At 39.7% G+C, this 23,676-nt stretch overlaps 1 protein-coding gene across 2 annotated transcripts in view; it reads right to left on the reverse strand.

Moving 5' to 3' along the window:
• Nucleotides 1-23,676, reverse strand: part of CYP4Z1 (cytochrome P450 family 4 subfamily Z member 1) — a 56,795-nt gene that overhangs the window by 12,258 nt on the left and 20,861 nt on the right. For both annotated transcript variants that reach the window (XM_055093292.2, XM_003812885.6), the window contains 5 exons: nucleotides 23,294-23,418; nucleotides 23,060-23,214; nucleotides 13,371-13,474; nucleotides 8,775-8,965; nucleotides 1,803-1,936 (listed from right to left, as the gene is read on the reverse strand). In XM_055093292.2, coding sequence (XP_054949267.2) covers nucleotides 1,803-1,936; nucleotides 8,775-8,965; nucleotides 13,371-13,474; nucleotides 23,060-23,214; nucleotides 23,294-23,418 — 709 coding nt within the window. The remainder of the gene's footprint in view (nucleotides 1-1,802; nucleotides 1,937-8,774; nucleotides 8,966-13,370; nucleotides 13,475-23,059; nucleotides 23,215-23,293; nucleotides 23,419-23,676) is intronic.

A 23,676-nucleotide genomic window follows, 5' to 3' on the forward strand; every position in this document is an offset into this window, starting at 1 on the left:
TCCCTTCATTGTAGCTTGAGGGAGATTAAGGTGCAGCCCTTGAAGGCACTTGGAGGAAAGGGCAGAGACTGCAGGAGACCAGAGATGACGTATAAGTCGCCTAAAACTGAGTCAGCCGGGTGGAGCCAGCTCTTCCACCAACATCCATGCGGATCTCAACAGAATTGTCTGAAGCCCAGAAAGTTACCTGCAGCAGCTGCAAAAGCCAGAAGATCAGGAAAGTGAAAGGAACATGAAACAGAAAGGACCTGAATGGGAAAAATTAGAAGGCATGCTGATTCTCACATTTTCAACATGTAGCTTTTGTATGGGTCGGGGGATTTTAAGATTCTGTGGATTACAGGGCTTAGGTGATCTAGAATGGAAGTAGAGAAAATAATTTTCCTGTGTTGGAAGGCAGCAATAAATCATCATTTTACTGATGTTGAAAAAAACCAGAGCTTATTGACAGGATTTAGGTATTATTGAAATGCAAGGTTAAGGGAAAAGGTAGTAAAAGTTGACTCTGAGCTGTTCTGTTGGAGCAACTAGGTGGGTGGAATATTATGTGTATAGATGCAATATTATGTAGGTAATAAATATTACAATAAATACTATGTGAAAAATAACACTGAATTAAAAAGAGGAAACTTCTTTAGATGCTAGATGATTGCAAAGATCCCCATGATAGCAAAGATCTTTCTCTGGAGAGATCCTAGAGAAAGCTTAAGTTGTTGCTTTAGTGTAGTAGTTACGAGCACACTCTAGAGTCCCACTACTTGGGTTCAAGTCCAAGTTCCACCATTTACCAGAGATGAAGTTTTACCTTTTTGTTCCTGTTTGTCTAAAATGTGCATAACACTAGTATTTCCACAGCAGAACTGGGGGGCAGGAGGATGGGTGGATAAAATGAGTTAATACATGCAAAACATATGGAACAATGCTTAGTCCCTAGTAAGTACTAAATAGTTTTTGTTTTTGTTATTACAATAGTAAAGTTGATTTTGTAGGAAACAAATATTTAATTGCTATTGGGCAACTATGGTAGCACAGTAGCAATTAAATATTGCTACATTTAATTAGACTGCCCAATCAAATCCAATATTTGAAAGACAGTTAAATTGGAGGAAGTTGTAGAAACACATCTCGACATAGGTCAAAGATAAATTCTGGCTCATTCCTTTGTGTCTCTAATGTTGCCTTTCAATCCATCTTGCATTCCACCAATGTATTAATCTTTCTAAAAAATAACTATAATCATGCCACCCAGCTTAGACGTCTTAAATCTGTCTGCTGCTTGATTGAGAAAGGCTGAACACAAAGGTTGGCCTTCAGAAAACTCTATGATCTGGCTACATCATGGCTCCAGGTATAGTCCCACAATTTCCCTCTGTGAATCCTGGAGTCTGGTGGATTACAGCAATTGCTCCAGTGACATGCCCTGCTGGTGTGCCTGAGGGAAGGGAGAAGGCAGGCTGCCTGCTGCTTTGTGTCTGCTCTTCTCTCTGCCCACAATACTGCCTCTCTCATCTTTGCTGATATAAATCTAGTCCTTTAAGGTTCAGCGTTAAAGCCATGATGCTTCATGAAGGCCCCCTCACCCACTCCTCAGTCCAGATGGCAGGATTCTGTACCTTTGCACCTTGATAATCCTGTGCCTGTTTGGATAGTCCTGAGAGCTCTATCCTCTTTCTCCCTCTCTGGGAAATAAGAATGGCCCTAGGTTCCACAGAGTCTAAGGATAAATAACTGTTAAAGACATGAGTGTGTTAAGACATTTCAATCCAGCACAGCTGCATTGTTAAAAAAAAAAGTTTTAAGACCTGCAGGTAAGGAGCGTCCATCTGGAAAGGTAATGGGTTTGTCGAGTAACCGGGATATGTTTACTACCGGTGCGTAGAGGCGGAGGCATTCCTTGATGCACATCGTGGTGTAAGGCATCTGGCTCAGGTGTTCCCTGGGTAGAAGCACAGGAGGAAAGGAAAAGGAGGAGTAGTCACTTAGGCATTGCACTGAAAGCCCAGCTTTTCTCCATTTTTGTAACTGAGAATGATTTTGTTCTTTACCCAAAGGAGGACTTCAGATGTATAAGTATGTCTTAGGAAAAGCTAAATGTTAACACCTACCACTTTTCACATGTAACTGTAAGTGATTTTCCCCCCCGCAGATATAGGGCTCTTATCCTGAGACATACTTATTCCAGGGCTCCTGTGACCAGTATCACACATCTGTGAAAATTTGGTAGAGACATGTATTTATATGGTAGAGACTGTATTTATATCCAGAGTGCCTCTTCTATGAATGAATAAGTATTTCTGCCTCTTTAGAATTGTAAAAAAATATAAAATAGGGATGTGGCTCTAAGATGGCTGACTAGCGGCATCTGGTACTCGCCTCTTCCACAGACAGGAACCAACATGGCAAGTAGATAATTACACTTCAAATAGATCATCTAAGGGAGAACGCTGGAATTCAACAGAGAAGTGATGGAAAGCACCAAAAGCAAGGAAGGAGAGGGAAGTGAGGCAGCCTGTTTGGCGGGGATCAACTGGGAGTCTGGAGAAGCTCTTTAATTTGGGAAAAGGATAAGTGAGAGCCCTCCAGTGATCCACGTTCCCACCATGGACTCCTACAATACTAGCTATGGAAGAGCCCACTAACCTTTGCAGGCCCTGAGACTAACATAAGGAGCTGCCTGGAGATTGCATGAAGACATTACTCCAGAGAGAGAGCTCACACTAGGTCCCACAAACCCCTGAGTCCTCAGCAGCTGCAGTGTGGCATCATTTGGAGAGTGCAGCCTCCATCAGACTGTGTCTTGCCTTGGGGTTCAACAGCCTCTACATCTCCACATCCCTGAAGCCCCAATGACATTCCCCACCACAGCTGCTGTGGCTGCTGCTGCTGGTGCCAAGGTGGGAGCCACTGCCAGTGACCCTATCACCCCCAGCAGAGGGGTGGGCACACATTTTCATGCACCCTGAGGACAGATTCCACTGCCCGTAACTGTAGCTGCAAGGGCCAAGGTGCTAGCAAATCATGAGTCACCCTCATCCCACAAAAGCCTTTTGCTTATGGCTGCTCCAAATGAAAGCAGCGCCTCCCTTGTGGTGAGCCTAGATCATGCCATTGCACTCCAGTCTGGGCAACAAGAGCAAAACTCCGTCTCAAAAAAAAAAAGCAGCCCCAGCCCCTCCCTCTCCAGTAGCAGGGCCATAGCTCAGCTGCTGCCATTCTCATCTGAGCATTCTTCTAGCAGCCTGGGGATCACCCTGTCCCTGCCTACCATAGCCAGCACCTGCATACACTACTGGGGGGTCTGAGGGCAGATCTGCTCAGGCTGGCTCCACTCCTCCCAGTACCTGAGCATGCTGTCTAGGGCCCTAGAGACTGCCCTGCCCAGTCTATCATTGGCACCTGAGCACTTCTCCTGGGGTCTGAGGTTGGGCTCACTCAATCTGCTGCTACCACCACAGCTGGTATCCACCCACATGTGTCAACTGCGGGCTGGGGACTGGCCTGCTCAGCCCATCACTGCCACCACCAATACCAGCGTGGACTGCTTAGTATTGAGCAGGTTGTCCGACATGCCTGATGCCCAGGTGCTCAAGAACTCACCCACCTACCTGGCCCACCACTGCCATTTCCAGAACCCAGGCAAGCCACCTGGAAAGAATTGGCCTGCCTGGAGCAGCTAACACTGGTGCTAGTATACATCACCCTGGTGCCCAAGAACGGGCATGCTCAGCCTACTGTAGCCACTGCTGGGACCCGAAGACTGGCCCATGTATCCCATTCCCCAACAAAACTTCACCACAGCTTCCACTAACAAATGCATGCTAAGCCACTGAGTAAATCACAGACAAAAATGATGCTGTTTATAGTTGAAGAAATCATACAGCGATTACACTACTGCACATGCCCAGAATCAAAGCCAAAGCATCCTACCCAATGAACACTATGCATACATTTTCAGGAAAAGCCCTCCCCTATGAAAGCAAATTCAAAAAATTGGAAAAAGCAACTGTTACACAAGATGCACGATACCAATGTAAGAACACAGGAAACATGAAAAGCAAGGAAATATGACACCTCCAAAACAACACAATAATTTTCCAGCAACAGATCCCAATCAAAAAGAAATTTACAAAATCCTGGGAAAAGAATTCAAAATATTGACACTAAAGAAGCATGGTGAGGCTGGGTGTGGTGCCTCATGTCTGTAATCCCAGCACTTTGGGAGGCAGAGGCAGGAGGATAACCTGAGGTCAAGAGTTTGAGGCCAGCCTGGCCAACATGGTGAAACCCTGTCTCTACTAAAAATAAAAAAACTTAGCTGGTTGTGGTGGCATGTGCCTGTAATCCCAGCTACTCAAATGTCTGAGGCAGGAGAATTGCTTGAACCCGGGAGGTGGAGAATGCAGGGAGCCAAGATCGTGCCATTGCACTCCAGCATGGGCAACAAGAGCAAAACTCTGTCTAAAAAAAAAAAGAAAAAAAAAGAAGAAGGTGAGATACGAGAGAATGCAGAAAAACACTACAAAGAAGTCAGACAAGAAATTCAGGATATGCGTGAGAAATCCACCAAAGAGATAGATATCATAGAAAAAGATGGCTCACACCTGTAACCTCAGCACTTTGAGAGGCTGAGGCAGTAAGATGGCTTGAGGCCAGGAGTTCAAGACCATCTTGGACAACATTGTGAGATCCTATCTCTATTAAAAAAAAATTAGCCAGGCATGGTGGCACATGCCTGTAATCCCAGCTACCTGGAAGGCTGAAATAGGAAGATTGCTTGAGCCCAGGAGTTTGAGGCTGCAGTGAGCTATGATCATGCCACTACACTCCAGCCTGGGTAACAGAGTGAGACTCTCTCTCTTAAAAAAAAAAAAGGAACTGAACAGAGATTCTGGAACTGAAAAATTTATTGAATGAAATACAAAATACATTTGAAAGCTTCAACAATTAGAGTAGATCAAGCAGAAGAAAGAATCTCAGACCTTGATGACAGGTCTTTTGAAATAACCCAGTTATACAATTTTTTTAAAAAAAGAATAAAAAAGAATGAGCAGAGCCTATGTGACATATAAGACACCATCAAATGATCAAATATTCAAATTTTTGGTGTCCCAGAAGGTGAAGAGGAAACAAAAGGGTTAGAAAACCCATTTAATAAAATAATAGACAACAACTTCATAAGTCTAATAAGAGATTTACATGTCCACATACTGGAGGCTTAAAAATCCCCAAGTAGATACAATTCAAAAGGTCTTCTCTACAGCGTATTACAGTCAAACTGTCAAAAGTCAAAGATGAAGAGAAAATTCTAAAAACAACAAGAGAACAGTGTCTAGTCACTAGTCACTTATAAAGAAACCTCCATTAGGCTAACAGTAGATTTCTCAGCAGAAGCCTTTCAGGCCAGGAGAGAATGGGATGATACATTTGAAGTGCTGAAAGAAAACAATGGTTAGTCAAGGATACTATTCCCAGCAAAGTTATCTTTCATAAATGAAGGAGAAACAAGCAGAAGCTGAGGGAATTCATCACCACTGGCCTTAACCTATGAGAAATGCTCAAGGGAGTCCTACACCCAGAAGTAACAGAATGATAACTGCCATAATGAAAATACTTGAAAATATAAAAACCACTGGTAGAACTAACACACAGACAAGACAGAGAAAAAGCTCAAATGTTACCACTACAGAATACAACCTAACCACAATGCTAAATGATGGGAGAAAGAAAAGAACAAAGGATATACAAAACAACCAGAAATCAATTAATAAAATGACAGGAATATGCCATCACATATCAGTAATAACCTTGAATGTAATGGAATTAAAATTTCCACTTAAAAGGTATACATTGGCTGAATGGATTGAAAAACATGACCCAACTATATGCTGTATACAAGAAGCTCATCTCACCTGTAAAGACACATATAGACTGAAAGTAAAGCAATGGAAAAAGATATTCCATGCAAACAGAAACCAAAAATGAGTAGGAGGAGCTATGTTTATATCAGAGAAAAAGTAAAAAATTATAAAAAAAAAAGACATAGAAAGTCATTATATAATGATAAAGGGATCAGTTTAGCAAGAGGCTATAACAGTCTAAACATGTATGCATCCAACATTGGAGGACCCAGATATATAAAGCAAATATTGTTAGATCTAAAGAGATACACTTTCATACAATAATCATTGGAGACGTCAGCCCCCTACTCTCAGCTTTATTTGAGTCATCTAGACAAATTTCTTTATAAATTTATTAATTTATAAAGAAACATTGGATTTAAATTGCACGTTGGACTAAATGTACCTCCCAGACATTTACAGAATATTTTGTCCAATAGGTGAAGAATACATATTTTTCTTATCAGCACATGGAATATTTTCCAGGATAGACTGTATGTTAGGACACAAAAGTCTCAACACATTTTTAAAAAATTAAAATCATACGAATTCTCTTCTTAGACCACAAAGGACTAAAATTAGAAATCAATAGTAAGAGGAACTCTAGAAACTGTACAAATACATGGAAATTAAACAACATTCTCCTGAACAACAATTGGGTCAAGAAAGAAATTAAAGAGGAAATTAAAAAATTTCTTGAAACAAATGAAAGTTGAAACACAACATACCAAAACCTATGACATACAGTAAAAGCAGTGCTAAGATGGAAATTATAGTAATAAGTGCCTACAGCAAAAACCTAGAAAGATTTCAAATAAGCAATCTAATGAGGCACCTCTAGGAAGTAGAAAAACAGGAACAAGCCAAACCCCAAATTAGTAGAAGGAAAGAAATAACAAAGATCAGAGCAGAACTAAATGAAATAGAGGTTAAAAGAACAATGCAAGGATCAATAAAATGAAAGTTGGTTTTTGAAAGATAAGTAAAATCAATAAACCACTGTTAGACTAATGAAGAGAAAAAGAGAGAAGATCCAAATAAAACCAGAAATGAAAAAGAAGACATTCAACTGATACCACAGAAGTACAAAAGGTCACTAGAGACTATTATGAACAACTATACACTAACAAACTAGAAAACCTAGAAGAAATGGATAAATTCCTGGAAACGTTCAACCTACCCAGACTGAACTGGGAAGAAACAGAAAACCTGAACAGACCAGTATGAGTAGTGAGATTGAATCAGTAACAAAAAGTCTTCCAACAAAGAAAATTCCAGGACTGGATGGTTGTTCTTAAAAGCATTATTTATACAGTAGTCTCCACTTATCCGTGAGGGATACGTTCCAAAACCCCCAGTGGATGCCTGAAACCATGGATAGTACTGAACTTTGTATATACTGTTTTTTCATATACATAAATTCTTATGATAAAGTTTAATGTATAAATTAGGCACAGTAAGAGATTAATAACAATAACTAATAATAAAATAGAACAGTTTATAACACTACACCAGCATAGATGCTTTTTGTGCTTTGAGGCCGTTATTAAGTAAAATAAGAGTTACTTGAACACAAGCACTGTGATACCATGACAACTGATTTGATAACCAACACCAACCGTGACCAACTGGCAGGTAGCATATACAGTGTGGATACGCTGGACAAAGAAATGCTTCACATCCTTGATGGGACACAGGGAGATGGCAGGAGATTTCATCATGCTACTCAGAATGGCATCAATTTAAAACTTATAAATTGTTGTTTATGGCATTTTTCATTTAATACTTTTGGACTGCTGTTGACTGTGGATAGTGAAATCATGGAAAGTGAAATCACAGACAAGAGGGCGCTATTGTAATAGCAAAACCAAAACAAAACCTGAGAATAGCCTAAATGTTCATCAACACTAGAATGGATATAGGATTCATGATTTATACATAACGGAATTCCATAGAGGAATGAAAATGACCGAAAAGAAGCTCCTCTAAAAAATGAGTGAATCCTGTGCAAAAGAAGCCAAACAAAAGAATGTCTGATTTTATTCATATGTACTTCAAACAGAAGATAAACTAGACTCTAGTATTTTAAGTTGCATGCTTAGGCAACAAACTATAAACAAAACAAAGAATGAATGTTATTAAAGTCAGGAAAACATTTACATCTTGGAGAAAGAGAAGGGGTTTGTGATGGGAAGGCAGGCACGAGGTTATTAGCAGTGCTGGTAATGAGCAATTTTTCTTTTAAACCAGGATTGCAACTATATGGCTGTTTGTTAGACAACATTTTAAGCTGTACATCTGTTCCCTGTACTTTTTGAATGTGTTCTATGTTTCACCATTTTAAAAGTTTTTAAAACATGATCAGTTTGGTTTTATTAACACCATGAAATACCCAGCAGCTCAAGGTTAATCATCATTGTGGGGTGGCAGTGTTTAAGGTTCAGAGATGGTGATAAGGAAGAGGGGTGTGAATTCTCTTTCATGTCAAGTGATTGAACATCTTACTTGGGCAATCTAAGGTGGTAAAAGCTGGAGTCCTAAGAAGTCCATTTACATCTTGGAGAAAGAGGGGTTTGTTATATTCCTGCCTTCCGTGACATAAAAAAGGTAGGCAGACTATTCTTTCCGCAGTTGTACTATTGCCTGAAGTGAGGAAAGTAATAAAATAGGGCGTACTGAATACTGTGATTGACACAGTGTTTTTCTATATAAAAACTAGTGATAATCTTTAAATAACGTAGGACTCTAGCCTGCATCTTTACCCTTCCAAATGCATACAGACTATCTCAATGCACAATAACTCACTGATACCGGAAGAGAGAAATAATCAAATGTATAAGGAGAAAATTCAGGATGAAATAGGAATACAGATCTTACCAGGTAATAGAAGACCCATCCCCTAGGAGTTCCCTGATTTCATCTCGGCATCTCTTCTGATGCTCAGGGTACTTTGCCAAGCAGTAAAGGATCCAGGAGATAGCACTGGATGTGGTGTCATGTCCTGCAAACATGAACGTTTTCACTTCAGCCTGGAGATCTGCTTCAGAGAAATCTTTGGTGTTTTCGCTCTAAAAAATACAGTGATGATCTTTATCCAAAGCTGGCTATGGATTGTTATCTTTTTCAATTGTAGCAATGATAATACAAAAAGATTAATGTTGTAAAATTCAAAATTAATACAACTAATTTGGCATATATTTTTCTATTTTACTTTTTTCAAACCTTAACAGAACACCAGGCAATGTAAAAAGAAATGACTCAACAGAATTCAACTGGGCAGAATAAATCGAGAGTCCTATGGACGTTCATATTTTATGATTTATTAATTTTACTTAAAGGAATAAACTCTAAGAAAATGTTTATTATGTACAAGAATGTTTAATACCATAGTCAAAAGAAGGAAAGACCGCAAGTGGCCAAAAATAGGGAAAGGTAAAATAAATTATGGACCATCCATAAAATGGGACACTATGTAGTAACTAAAATTATGTCTTTGAATAACTTCTTAATGATAAAGGGAAAGCTCATGATTTATTATTAGGTGAAAAGAGCAGTATTAGAAATGTATTACATATGAATATGTGAGTTAATAGTAATTTAAAAATATACAAGTTGAATAGACAAAATATTGAAGGAAAATAGTAGTATTACCAAACAGGATTGCAGGCAGTTTTAGTTTTCTTTAGTGTCTATTTAATTTTGTTTAACAATTAATATGTACTATTTTTTCCACCAACAACAGGTAATCCAAGAGCCAAATCATGAATGAACTACCATTCACAACTGCCACAAAAGAATAAAATATGTAGGAATACATCTAACAGGGGAAGTGAAGGACCTTTTCGAGAAGAACTACAAACCACTGCTCAGAGAAATCTGGGATGACACAAACAAGTGGGAAAGCATTCCATGCTCATGGATAGGAAGAATCAATATCATGAAAATGGCCATATTGCCCAAAGCAATTTATAGATTCAATGCTGTTCCCATTCAACTACTATTGAGATTCTTCATAGAATTAGAAAAAACTTTTAAAATTCATATGGGGCTGGGTGCAGCAGCTCACACCTGTAATCCCAGCACTTTGGAATGCCGAGTTGGGAGGATCACTTGAGTTCAGGGGTTCAAGACCAGCCTGGCCAACATGGTGAAACCCCCATCTCCACTGAAATTACAAAAATTAGCTGGGCATGATGGTTGGCATCTGTAATCCCAGCTACTCGGGAGACTGAGACATGAGAATCACTTGAACCTGGGAGGTGGAGGTTGCAGTGAGCCAGGAGCACACCACTGCACTCCAGCCTGGGTGACAGAGAGTCAGTCTCAAAAAAAAAAAAAAAAAAAAAAAAAATCATATGGAACTCAAAAAGAGCCTGAATAGCCAAGACAATCCTAAGAAAACAAACAAACAAACAAACAAACAAACAAACCAAAGCTGGAGGCCTCTCCAAATTATACCACAAGACTACAGTAACTAAAAAAGCATGGTACTGGTACAAGAACAGACACAGAGACCAATGGAACAGAATAGGGAACCCAGAAATAAGACTGCACACCTATAATCATCTGATCTTCAGCCAAGTCAACAATAACAAGCAATGGAAAAAGGATTCCCTATTTAATAAACCATGCTGGGAGAACTGGGTAGTCATATGGAAAAAATTGAAACTTCTTTACATTATGTGCAAAAATCACCTCAAGATGGATTAAAGACTTAAATGTAAAACCCAAAACTATAAAAACCCCAGACAAAAATCTAGGCAATACCATTCAGGACATAGGCATGGGCAAAGACTTCATGACAAAGATGTCAAAAGCAATAGCATTTGACCCAACGATCCCATTACTGGGTATATACCCAAAGGAATACAAATCATTCTATTATAAAGATACATGCACATGTATGTTCACTGCAGCACTATTCACAATAGCAAAGACATGGAATCAACTTAAATGCCCATCAATAATAGATGGGATAAAGAAAATGTGGTACATATACACCATGGAATACTATGCAGACATAAAAAGGAATGAGATCATGTCGTTTGCAGGGACATGGATGGAGCTAGAAGCCATTGTCCTCAGAAAACTAACACAGGAACAGAAAACCAAATACCACATGTTCTCACTTATAAGTGGGAGCTGAATGATGAGAACACATGGACACGTGGTGCGGGAACAATACCCCTGGGGCCTGTTGGAGGGTGGGGGCTGGGAGGAGGGAGAGCATCAAGAATAGCTAATGAGGCCAGGCACAGTGGCTCACGCCTGTAATCCCAGCATTTTGGGAGGCTGAGGCGGGCAGATCATTTGAGGTCAGGAGTTTGAGACCAGCCTGGCCAATATGGTGAAACCCCGTCTCTATTAAAAATACAAAAATATTAGCCAGGCGTGGTGGCAATGCCCGTCGTCCCTGCAACTTGGGAGGCTGAGGCAGGAGAATCGTTTGAACATGGGAGGCGGAGTTTGCAGTGAGCCAAGATCGTGCCGCTGTACTCCAGCCTGGGCGACAGAGTGAGGCTCCATTAAAAAAAAAAAAAAAAAAAAAAAGAAGAGCAAATGAATGCTGGGCATAATATCTAGATGATGGGATGATCTGTGCAGCAAACCACTATGGCACATGTTTACCTATGTAACAAACCTGCACATCCTCCACATGTACCCCTGAACTTAAGAGTTGGATATCAAAAAGAAAAAAGGTATTAACTCAAAATAAAAACAGTGTGTACTATTTTTCCAATCAGCAAATGTTATTTTATTTTTTACTATTATTTTTAGAGTCGATGTCATGCCCTGTCACACAGTCTGGAGTGCAGTGGTGTGATTAGCTTTGAATTCCTGTTCAAGTGATCCTCCCACCTCAGTCTCCAGAGTAGCTAGGGCTACAAGCAGTGCTGCCACACCTGGATAATTTTTAAATTTTTTATAGAGTTGGGGTCTTGCTATGTTGCCCAGGCTTGTCTCAGACTCCTGGCCTTAAGTGATCCTCCTGCCTCTGTCTTCTGAGTCGCTGGATTACAGGTATGAGCCACCATGCTCAGCAGAAAATTAAATTTTTTTTTAAACAAGTCATTAGTTCCTGGCAATTCTATTTCACTTCCAAATCCACCTCATTTTGCAGTGCCCTGTTCTTAGTAGTCCTGGTTTAGGAAGAGTCGTGTTTCACATGATCAAGGTAGCCAACACAATGAAAGTTGAGTTCACAGAGTATTTATTTATTTTTGTTCCCTCACAGAGTATTTGTTTATTTTTGTTCCCTCAAATAATTCAGCACAATTAAATTCAGCAAATATTTATTGGACACTTGGAGATGATGATGGAAAATTATGTTCACATGGTGCCATTTGGTACAACGGAAATGGCATGAGATTTGGACCAAACCAGAATTGTCTTAAATCCTGGCTTTGTTAGTTTTAGGTATGTCATCTTGAGCAGTTCACTTCACTTTTTGAGCCACAATTTCTCTTCCTTAAAGAAAGATATTTATAAGTACCCCACAGGTTGTTATAATAAAGGTTGAAGATGCTTGGCACATAAGCAAAAATTATGAATAAATATGTATTAAAATATATAATAACTACAAAATAAAATAAAAATATTGTTTTTCTCACCACATGTCAGGATCTTTACACATATAATCTAATTTTATCCTTACAGGATTGCTAGCCTGGTGTGCAACAATAGTTGTCATATATTGAGTGACTGTCGATTGCCAAGTCCTTCACTTTTCTCATGAACATCACATGGACACCTCATGAGACAGTCACCAAGCACTGTGCTAATCACTAGGGAAATAGGAATAAAATATGATCCTAGTCTTCTAGGATGGGGTTTTTCAAACTTTAATTGCAAATGAAACACCGAGGGATATGTTGAAATGAAGATTCTAACCCACTAGGTCTGAGGTAGGGCCTGAGATTCTGCATTTCTAACAAGCTCCCAGGTTTTACCAATGCTGCTGGTCTATAGACCACATGTTGAGGAAGAAGGTTTCAGCAGCTTGTGGGCTTGGAAAAAGACAGACAAGTGCCCAGATAATTAAAATGTGACACTGGAGGCATGAAGGAAAGCCCTGGGAGGACAAGCAGGAAAATCTTCACAAGGGAAGTTCAATATGTATCAGTTATCATATAAGTAAGTTTTTCTAATTTATTTATTTGTTATTTTAATTTTACTTATTTATTTATTTTTTGAGACAGAGTCATGCTCTACCACCTCCTGGGTTCAAACGACTCTCCCACCTCAGCCTCCCAAGTACAAACATGCACCACCATGCCCAGCTAATTTTTGTGTTTTTTGTAGAGACCAGGTTTCACTATGTTGGCCAGGCTTGTCTCAAACTCCTGACCTCAAGTGATCTGCCCACCTTGGCCTCCCAAAATGCTGGATTACAGGTGCTAGTCACTGTGCCTGGCCTAGTTCTTTATTATTTAATTATTGAGTCGAATGTGTTCAGAAGTTTAGAAGACTTACTTTGGCACTCAAAAGTATGTCCAGAAAATCCCGGCGTCTTTTCTGAGTAGTATCTTGTTTTAGCTTATCCTTAAGAGACTCCTTCCGGTCCTGGATTACTTTCTCTAGATGGAAAAATTATGATCTTTGTTATTATCAAGGTTACTGGAAAGTCAATCAAAGCCAAATGTAGTTCTGAGATGCTGGTGCTTTATCGGTAGCCCCTGGCTGCCCCCCACCCAATGTTCCTGAGTTGGTAAGGGACAGTACCACTAGCTGTCTTTTTAAAAAAATGGTCCCATCCCTGACCTACAGGTACTTCACCTTTTAGCCACAGTTTCTCTTCCTTCAAATAAGGATGTTCAAATGTATCACACAGGGTTGTTGTAATGGTTGGAGGTGTTTGACATATATGCTTAGAGGTGCTTGGTACATAAATTTAATTCAAAGGTTGTAAAATTTGTTTGTGATGTAGGGTACTGTTACCAATCGCTGAGCTTAATTTGTACAACCTAGGCTTTGGTTTTAAAGAAAAAGATGAGATGTCATATCTCATGGTAGAGACTGGTGCTCAAATTGAGTGGTGGAGGAATACTGAAAATATTCCCCTTGAGAACTGGAACAAGACAAGGAAGCCTACTCTCACCACTCCTATTTAACGTAGTACTGGGAATGCTAGCCAGAGCAATCAGGCAAGAGAAAGAAATAAAAAGCATCCAAATAGGAAAATAAGAAATCAAACTTTCTCTCTTTGTAGATGACAAAGTTCTATGCCTGGAAAACCCTGAAGACTCTGCCAAAAGGCTCCTGGAACTGATAAATGACTAGTGGAAATAGAAATTCTCTCCATAACACACATTGTTGGTTCTCTGCAGTACGTTGTGGCTTTCCAACGTTTCCTTTTTGTGCCTTTTCTACTGGAAACTAGGCTCTAAGCTACTTCTGTGAACAGGAAAGTTCTGCCTTTAGCAGTTAGGAGTAAAATGTCTTCCATAGCCAAATTTTAGTCTCCATATTGTCCCACCAGCATGAAAATAGCCCCTCAGTTCCTATGTTCTTTTAAGACATCCAATCTGTTTCCTATTAAAATGGTACTTAGTAAGGGGATTCTAAGTTTGGAAGTTAACTGGAACCATTTTTCTAAGGTAAATGCTTTAGCATGGGCCATAATAGCAGGCAATTTGGCACATTGCCTCCATTAAAGGAGGCTTGCCCAAAAATGACACAGTCTCTCATTTTTGGGGGAGCCGGGCAGATTACACAGGCTTAGGAAGTGAAAAGTGGAATGACACAAGGTGGATAAGCTAAGGTAGTGTGGGTAAAGCATCACTTAGTTCATCTGGTTCCATAGCTTGGAGGACCACGCCTTCGACCATAGGTGGCATATTTAACAGGGTGCCGGGACCCAAGAACCAGGGAGAGAAAACAGCCAGAAGGATGCTCCCCTGTCTTGTCCTTCACCCTGGGTCATACGGAAAGGAAGGAGACTAAAATAACTCTCACATCTTTTTCTAGATGGGTAACAGATTATCTTCAGCTTGCACCCCTCTGGAGTGCACTCTGAAACACTGGAACTTCTTTAACCTCAGGACTTCAAAAAGAAAAGCAACTCATTTTCTTTTGCACAAGTGCATGGCATTTTTACCAAACCCTTGCAGACATTGTAAGGTCAACCCAATTCTTTTAACAATCTTATCAGGCAGGCCCAAAAAAGAATAGTTCCCCCAAATTAGAGAAGTAACCTCCAGGGAAACCAACTGAGGATTCCCCTTATTTGGGGCCCCTTCAAGTTCCCTTCTCATTATAGGACCTTAGGCAAATAAATGGAGACTTAGGCGAGTTTTCTAATGACCCTGATAGGTATTTAGAGGCTTTCCAAAATTTAACTCAGGTATTTCACCTCCCATGGAGGGATGTTATGCTGCTCCTAAACCAGACCCTCACAGCAGCTAAAAAGCAGGCAGCTCTGCAAGCAACAGAAAATGTTGGAGATGAGCAATATATCTCCTATAATACACCAAAAGGGAAGAAAGCAGATAGGGAAAGTGAAGAAATAGCAAAAACACCATTCCCAATTGGGAGAGAGGCAATTCTGGTAAACACCCCTAATTGCAACCCCAATAACTCAGAAGATAAATGGAAAAGGAGGCACTTTTTAATATGCATTTTAGAAGGCCTATGGAAAACCAGGACCAACCCTCTCAATTACTCTAAACTGTCTATAATAGACCAGAAGCCAGATAAGAATTCCGTAGCCTTTACAGAAAGGCTGAGAGAGGCTGTACTAGAACTCCAATATTAGAAGGAAAGTACAGAAGCAAGCTATAGGACCAGGTAGCACCTTAGAGAACCTCTTGAAGGTGGCCACTTTGGTCTTTTATAATAGGGACCAGGGGGAGGCCCAAAAGAAAGAGAAAAAGCTCAGGAGAAGGAGAGAGACGGTAGCAGCAACTTTGCAGGCTTGCAAAGTCCAGGATCCCCAAGTTGCATCCGCTAGTTTCTATCGGTGTGGCATTTTAAGAAGGAGTGCCCAGGCAGCAAGACAAAGCCAGCGTGACCCTGTCCAGCCTGTGGCAGAGATCACTGGAGATGGAAGTGCCCCCAGAGGTGGAGGTCACTGGGTTCAGGACCACTCTCACAGATGGTCCAGCAGGACTGATGGGTCCTGGGACTCAAATGCCGACTCCAGTGTCTCAAACTGCTATTACAGCACGGGAGCCCTGGGTGATTCTGGAAATTCAAGGAAGGAAAGCAGACCTCCTTCTGAACATTAGAGCCAGTCTCCTTTCTCCCCTTTAACTCCAGGCCTCCCTTCTTCCCATAGCACGACCGGAAGGGGCATATCAGGAAAAACTCTAATCCAATATTTTTCTCAACCTTAGTTGCAGTTAGAACATATTGTTTACACATGTTTCCAAACCATCGTCATAATAGCTCTACTAGAGAAAAAAAAGCCTCCAGGAAATAATTTAACTGTTTACACTCCACATGATGTGGCATTATCACTGTCCTGTACGGGGAGCTCTTAGTTAACAAACAGCCAGTAAAGCAAGAAGTACATAAGGCAGGATAAGCAGTAGTCACTCTAAATAATGTCGCTCCCCAGGCACAAGCACTTAATTGACGGAGCTAATAGCTCTTACAAGAGCACTTGAATTAAGCAAGGAAAGGTAGCTAACATTTATACCTACTCCAAGTATGCTCTCTTAGCTCTCCATGCTCATGCTGCCATTTAAAAGGAAAACCGCCAATGGACCTCCTATAAAATATCACCACAAAGTTAGCAGGTTATTACCCTCAGTTTTTCTTCCATGAGCAATAGGAGGGATGCATTGTAGGGGACATCAAAAGGGAACAAATAAGATAGCCGAAGAAAACAAGTTAGCTGATCAGGCAGCTAAATCAAAGGCAAGGAAGCCTCAGGACATCAACATGCTTCAAGCCCCTTCTAATTTAGGAAGGCTTCATAAGAGAAATTAAACCCCAGTATTCCCCTGCAGAAATAAAATAGGCCACTTCTCAAGGGCATACTTTTCAGTTCTCAGGATGGTTACAGTCAGGATGGCAAACTCTATTTGCCAGCCTCCAGCCAATGGAGAGTCCTTAAAATCCTTTGCCAAGCTTTTCACTTGGGAAAGGACAAAAACTTATCAATGTGCTCAGAGATTGTTTCAGGCAGGAAACCTCTAAATTGGTTAAGCATGTAAACTCTCTAGCTCACTTCCAACAGACGATAACACAACTAGCAAGAACCCAATCCCAGAAATAGAAACACCTTTATTTAACCCAGGAAATTTGGTATTGGTGAAAACTCTCAGCTCTTTCTCCTTCCCTAAGTCAAGCTGGAAAAGGCCCTACACTGTTCTTCTTTCAACCCCCTCAGCAGTAAAAGTTACAGGAATCAACTCCTGGATACATCACACTCAAGTCAAAGCCTGAAGAGCTGAGGGAGCAACCCCTGACAGCTCAGAGGAATGTCTCCATATCAATGTGAAGAAACAGAGGATCTTAAGCTGAAAATCATAAAAGATAAGTAACTGAGTGACGGCTACTTATCTTACTCAGTCCCTCTCCTACCTCACCAGATACTTTTCACTCTTTCTAACCTTTCCTCTCAAAGATCATCACCAGATACTAAAACTTCTTTTTAACGCATATTTGCAGGGAGATTTTAATTATTCATAGAATCGCATTTGTAACTTTGTAAATCCCCAAAGGGAAATGTTATGTAAACTTTTCAAAGGAAATTATTTACTATGCCACTCTTGTGGGAATTGTTATAGTCATGCTACTATTTGCAAAAGAACTATACACTGTAGCACCCACAATGTGGAACTCTGGTTGTAAAATTCTAATTGCTGTAATATCTTGCCTAATTATTATCCTTATAACAGGATTAATAATTGCAGGAAAGATTTAGTCAAGGTTGTTTTGCTTATGGCAGGAGTAATAGTTATGGATAAGAAACAAGTATGAAAATTTTACTATCATTAAGTTTAATAGGACTTTTTACTGAAGGTTCATAATATAATCCACTTTAAGCTATGAAGAGAAGGTTATAAAGAAGATTTTATAAAAGAAAGGATTTTGTATGGTAAATACTTGTCCTAAAAAAGATGACTGGTTGTTTAAAGGAAGAATGTTTAGGACATGTCAGAAAGTTTAAGTGTGTTGTAAGAGGGTCTATGAAAGTCAGAAAAAATTAATAATTAAAGGAAAGGAATTGTGAGATTAACGCTAAAGTTGTTTTAGCATCCAATATCATATTTCTCCCAATCATATTGCAAGTTATAAAAATGGCCTAAGCCTGAACTTCTTCTCTAAGCAAACCTAACTGCTGTGAAGGGGCATTGGACGACAATTCTTTCTGGCTGCTGCCTGCTGAAAAGGGGCGTTGTGTGGGAGAACAGCAGTTGGGCCTCCTCCTGAGGTTGCTCTAAGCGTTCTCAAAAAAATAGCTTGTTCATGTGTGGTTCTGCCTGCAGCACTGTTTGGAGTTTGATTGCTTCTAGGTGAAAAGAGATAAATTTTACAAGAAGGTTTAAAATATAGGGTTAGAATATGAGTATTAAGAGTATCACTGTTAATGGGGATCCTATAGGCCATAACAGAGTTTGATACCTGTTACACCAATGGATTGCAATATTGGCTTCCCTCCATTAGGTGTCGCTGTGCATTACCAGAAACATTAACATAAAAGTAACATTTTTCTTAAGAAAAGCATACATTTCCCCCTTGACTTGTCATTAGAGAATAACTTCCACAGTGTGGAATTCTGGTTGTAAAATTCTAATTGCTGTAATATTTTGCCTAATTATTATCCGTATCCTGCACATCCTGCACATATACCTCGGAACTTAAAAAAAAATTATTAAAAAAACCCATCACAACAATATTTAAAAATATGAGAAGTAGTAAATAGAGGTTCAAATGGTGTAAGATCCTTGCATTTTCAGGGAAGTATTTAATGTAATTACATATGTTAGATTCTAATAAATAAAGACTACATGTTGTAATTTCTAGCATACCCATGAAAATTAAACTTATGATCTAAAACAGAAAAAATAATAATATAAAATGATCCAGCAATTAATAAAAGAAGGGATAAAAATCGGTTAAATAGAAAACAAATAGTTACACGGCATGTTGAAATCCAAATATTCTAGTGATTACATTAAATATAAGTGGTTTAAATGCTCTAACCAAAGCACAAAGATTTTCAGACTACATAAACAAAATCTAAATAAATGCTGCATATGAGAAATAAACCTTGGCTGAGCACAGTGGCTCACGCCTGTAATCCTAGCACTTTGGGAGGCTGACGCAGGCAAATTGCTTGAGCTCAGGAGTTCGAAACCAGCCTGCACAAACTGGTGAAACCCTGCCTCTAGTAAAAAAAATACAAAATTTAGCCGGGTGTGGTGGCACACACCTGTAGTCCCAGCTGCTTGGGGAGCTGAGGCAGGAGGATCACTTGAACCCAGGAGGCTGAGTCTGCAGTGAGCTGAGATAGTGCCACCACACTGCAGCCTGGGTGATAAGGTGAGACCCTGTCTCAAAACAAAACAAAAACAAAAAACAAAAAAAATTGGAGAATCAAATAGACACATTTGAAGAATCAAATAGATGAATAAAAAATGATAAAGGGATGTCACCACCAATCCCACAGAAATACAAACTACCATCAGAGAATACTATAAACAACTCTAAGCAAATAAACTAGTAAATCTAGAAGAAATGGATAAATTCCTCGACACATACACCCTCCCAAGACTAAACCAGGAAGAAGTTGAATCTCTGAATAGACCAATAACAGGCTCTGAAATTGAGGCAATAATTAATAGCCTACCAACCAAAAAAAGTACAGGACCAGATGGATTCACAGCCAAATTCCACCAGAGGGACAAGGAGGAGCTGGTACCATTCCTTCTGAAACTATTCCAATCGATAGAAAAAGAGGGAATCCTCCCTAACTCATTTTATGAGGCCAGCATCATCCTGATACCAAAGCCTGGCAGAGACACAACAAAAAAGAGAATTTTAGACCAATATCCCTGATGAACATTGATGCAACAATCCTTAATAAAATACTGGCAAACTGAATCCAGCAGCACATCAAAAAGCTTATCCACCATGATCAAGTGGGCTTCACCCCGGGATGCAAGGCTGGTTCAACATACGCAAATCAATCAATGTAATCCAGCATATAAACAGAACCAAAGACAATAACCACATGATTTTCTCAATAGATGTAGAAGAGGCCTTTGACAAAATTCAACAGCCCTTCATGCTAAAAACTCTCAATAAATTAGGTATTGATGGGATGTATCTCAGAATAATAAGAGCTATTTATGACAAACCCACAGCCAATATCATACTGAATGGGCAAAACCTGGAAGCATTCCACTTGAAAACTGGCACATGAGAGGGATGCCCTCTCTCACCACTCCTATTCAATGTAGTGTTGGAAGTTCTGGCCAGGGCAATCAGGCAGGAGAAAGAAATAAAGGGCATTCAATTAGGAAAAGAGGATGTCACACTGTCCCAGTTTGCAGATGACGTTATTGTATATTTAGAAAACCCCATTGTCTCAGCCCAAAATCTCCTTAAGCTGATAAGCAACTTCAGAAAAGTCTCAGGATACAAAATCAATGTGCAAAAATCACAAGCATTCTTATACACCAATAACAGACAAACAGAGAGCAAATCATGAGTGAACTACCATTCACAATTGCTTCAAAGAGAATAAAATACCTAGGAATCCAACTTACAAGGGATGTGAAGGACCTCTTAAAGGGGAACTATAAACCACTGCTCAATGAAATAAAGGAGGACACAAACAAATGGAAGAACATTCCATGCTCATGGGTAGGAAGAATCAATATAGTGAAAATGGCCATACTGCCCAAGGTAATTTATAGATTCAATGCCATCCCCATCAAGCTACCGATGACTTTCTTCACAGAATTGGAAAAGACTACTTTAAAGTTCATATGGAACCAAAAAAGAGCCCTCATTGCCAAGTCAATCGTAAGCCAAAAGAACAAAGCTGGAAGTATCACGCTACCTGACTTCAAACTATACTACAAGGCTACGGTAACCAAAACAGCATGGTACTGGTACCAAAACAGAGATATAGACCAATGGAACAGAACAGAGCCCTCATAAATCATACCACACATGTACACCCATCTGATATTTGACAAACCTGACAAAAACAAGCAATGGGGAAAGGATTCCCTATTTAATAAATGGTGCTGGGAAAACTGGCTAGCCATATGTAGAAAGCTGAAACTGGATCCCTTCCTTACACCTTATACAAAAATTAATTCAAGATGGATTAAAGACTTAACTGTTAGACCTAAAACCATAAAAACCCTAGAAGAAAACCTAGGCAATACCATTCAGGGCATAGGCATGGGCAAGGACTTCATGTCTAAAACACCAAAAGCAATGGCAACAAAAACCAAAATTGACAAATGTGATCTAATTAAACTAAAGAGCTTCTGCACAGCAAAAGAAACTACCATCAGAGTGAACAGACAACCTACAGAATGGGAGAAAATTTTTGCAATCTCCTCATCTGACAAAGGGCTAATATCCAGAATCTACAAAGAACTCAAACAAATTTACAAGAAAAAAACAAACAACCCCATCAAAAAGTGGGCAAAGGATATGAACAGACACTTCTCAAAAGAAGACATTTATGCAGCCAACAGACACATGAAAAAATGCTCATCATCACTGGCCATCAGAGAAATGCAAATCAAATCCACAATGAGATACCATCTCACACCAGTTAGAATGGCGATCATTAAAAAGTCAGGAAACAACAGGTGCTGGAGAGGATGTGGAGAAATAGGAACACTTTTACACTGTTGGTGGGACTGTAAACTAGTTCATCCATTGTGGAAGACAGTGTGGCGATTCCTCAAGGATCTAGAACTAGAAATACCATTTGACCCAGCCATCCCATTACTGGGTATATACCCAAAGGATTATATATCATGCTGCTGTAAAGATACATGCACACGTGTGTTTACTGTGGCACTTTTCACAATAGCAAAGACTTGGAACCAACCCAAATGTCCAACAATGATAGACTGGATTAAGAAAATGTGGCACATATACACCATGGAATACTATGCAGCCATAAAAAAGGATGAGTTCATGTCCTTTGTAGGGACATGGATGAAGCTGGAAGCCATCATTCTCAGCAAACTATCACAAGGACAAAAAACCAGACACCGCATGTTCTCACTCATAGGTGGGAATTGAACAATGAGAACACTTGGACACAGGAAGGGGAACATCACACACTGGGGCCTGTTGTGGGGTGGGGGGAGGGGTGTGGGATAGCATTAGGAGATATACCTAAGGTAAATGACAAGTTAATGGGTGCAACACATCAATATGGCACACGTATACATATGTAACAAACCTGCACGTTGTGCACATGTATCCTAGAACTTAAAGTATAATAATAAAAAAAAGGAAAAGAAAAACAAAGAAAGACATAAACCGCAAATATAAGGGCACAGAAATGGAAATAAAAGAGTATGGAATAATATACTATCAAAATACTAACCAAAGGAAAGCAGAGGTTATCATACTAGTATCAGATAGAGTAGATCTTAAGACTAGAAGCATTATTAGAGATAAAGAGACCGATTTTATCAAGATAAAATAATTAATCAGAAATATATTCCAATTGTAAATGGCTATTGTCATAGGTAGATTAATGGTCCCTCAAATTTATCTATGTCCTAAGTCCCCAAAAACCCGTGCAAAAGGAATACTCAGTGGTGTGCTGTGTTGTTTGATGAACTGTGCATAGTAGGCAGTACCCACTCATGTTCAGTACTTGCTCAGATGTCCTGCTCTGTCTTCCTACAGAAATGTACTTCCTTTCACTTTTACTTTTTTTCACATCTGAAGCTGCTCCATAAGAAATGAAGCAAAATAGACAGATGTTTTGCTTATTGTATTAGTTCTAACTCCAAACATTAAAATGCAGCTATATATAGTCAATAATATAATACCCTCTACATAGCATTTATGTAGCACATTCATTTAAGAGGTACAAATTAGCATTTCTGAATGATGACCATGCCATATGTCCATAGTAGAAGCAGCCATAACCAGAGTCTATGTCTCAGACAATGAGATGTCTCATAGTGGACTCTGGCCATGTAAATCCTAGGACTAACCTGTGAACTGATGAAGTTCTTGGTTAAATTTAGAAAAGATTTGGCCTTGAGAGGTGAATTTGAAAACCAGGTCGTTGTGATGTAGAAAATTGTTCATGCGCTGGTTGGAGATTTTGCTAAGGTTGAACACTGCCTTCAGGTATGAGTCCAGGGTACTGGAATGGGGAAGATGGAACAACATGTTAGTGGGTGACACAGTTATTGGCAAACAATTACCTTCCTTTTGTCACTGACCTGTCCAACTGGATGCTGCCCTGGTGGCTGAAGGCACACTTCATGATGCTGTCCAGGGTCATCAGGGAGACATGTTGAAAGAGCTCCAGACGTGAGTTTTGGGCAATGTGTTCCTCCCATTTGTTCTGGGGCAGGAGATGAATATCATGATCATACACATGCCCATCATTTCCCAATTTCTAAGTTATTTTATGTCCCTTTTAGAGCTTGCCAGGGTTTGAAAATATAAAGTGTACAAAATGAATTTGCCTTATTATGACAACCATATAAAATAAAACACCTTGTCAGTATTGAAAATGATACTGTGCCTTAGATGCTATTTGTGACTTTGTAAGGGTGGGGAAATAGCTATTTTTCCCTCTTTTTCAAGTTTCATTAGTACA

The sequence above is a fragment of the Pan paniscus genome, chromosome 1 (assembly GCF_029289425.2).
Source record: "Pan paniscus chromosome 1, NHGRI_mPanPan1-v2.0_pri, whole genome shotgun sequence".
Classification (NCBI taxonomy): Eukaryota; Metazoa; Chordata; class Mammalia; order Primates; family Hominidae; genus Pan; species Pan paniscus.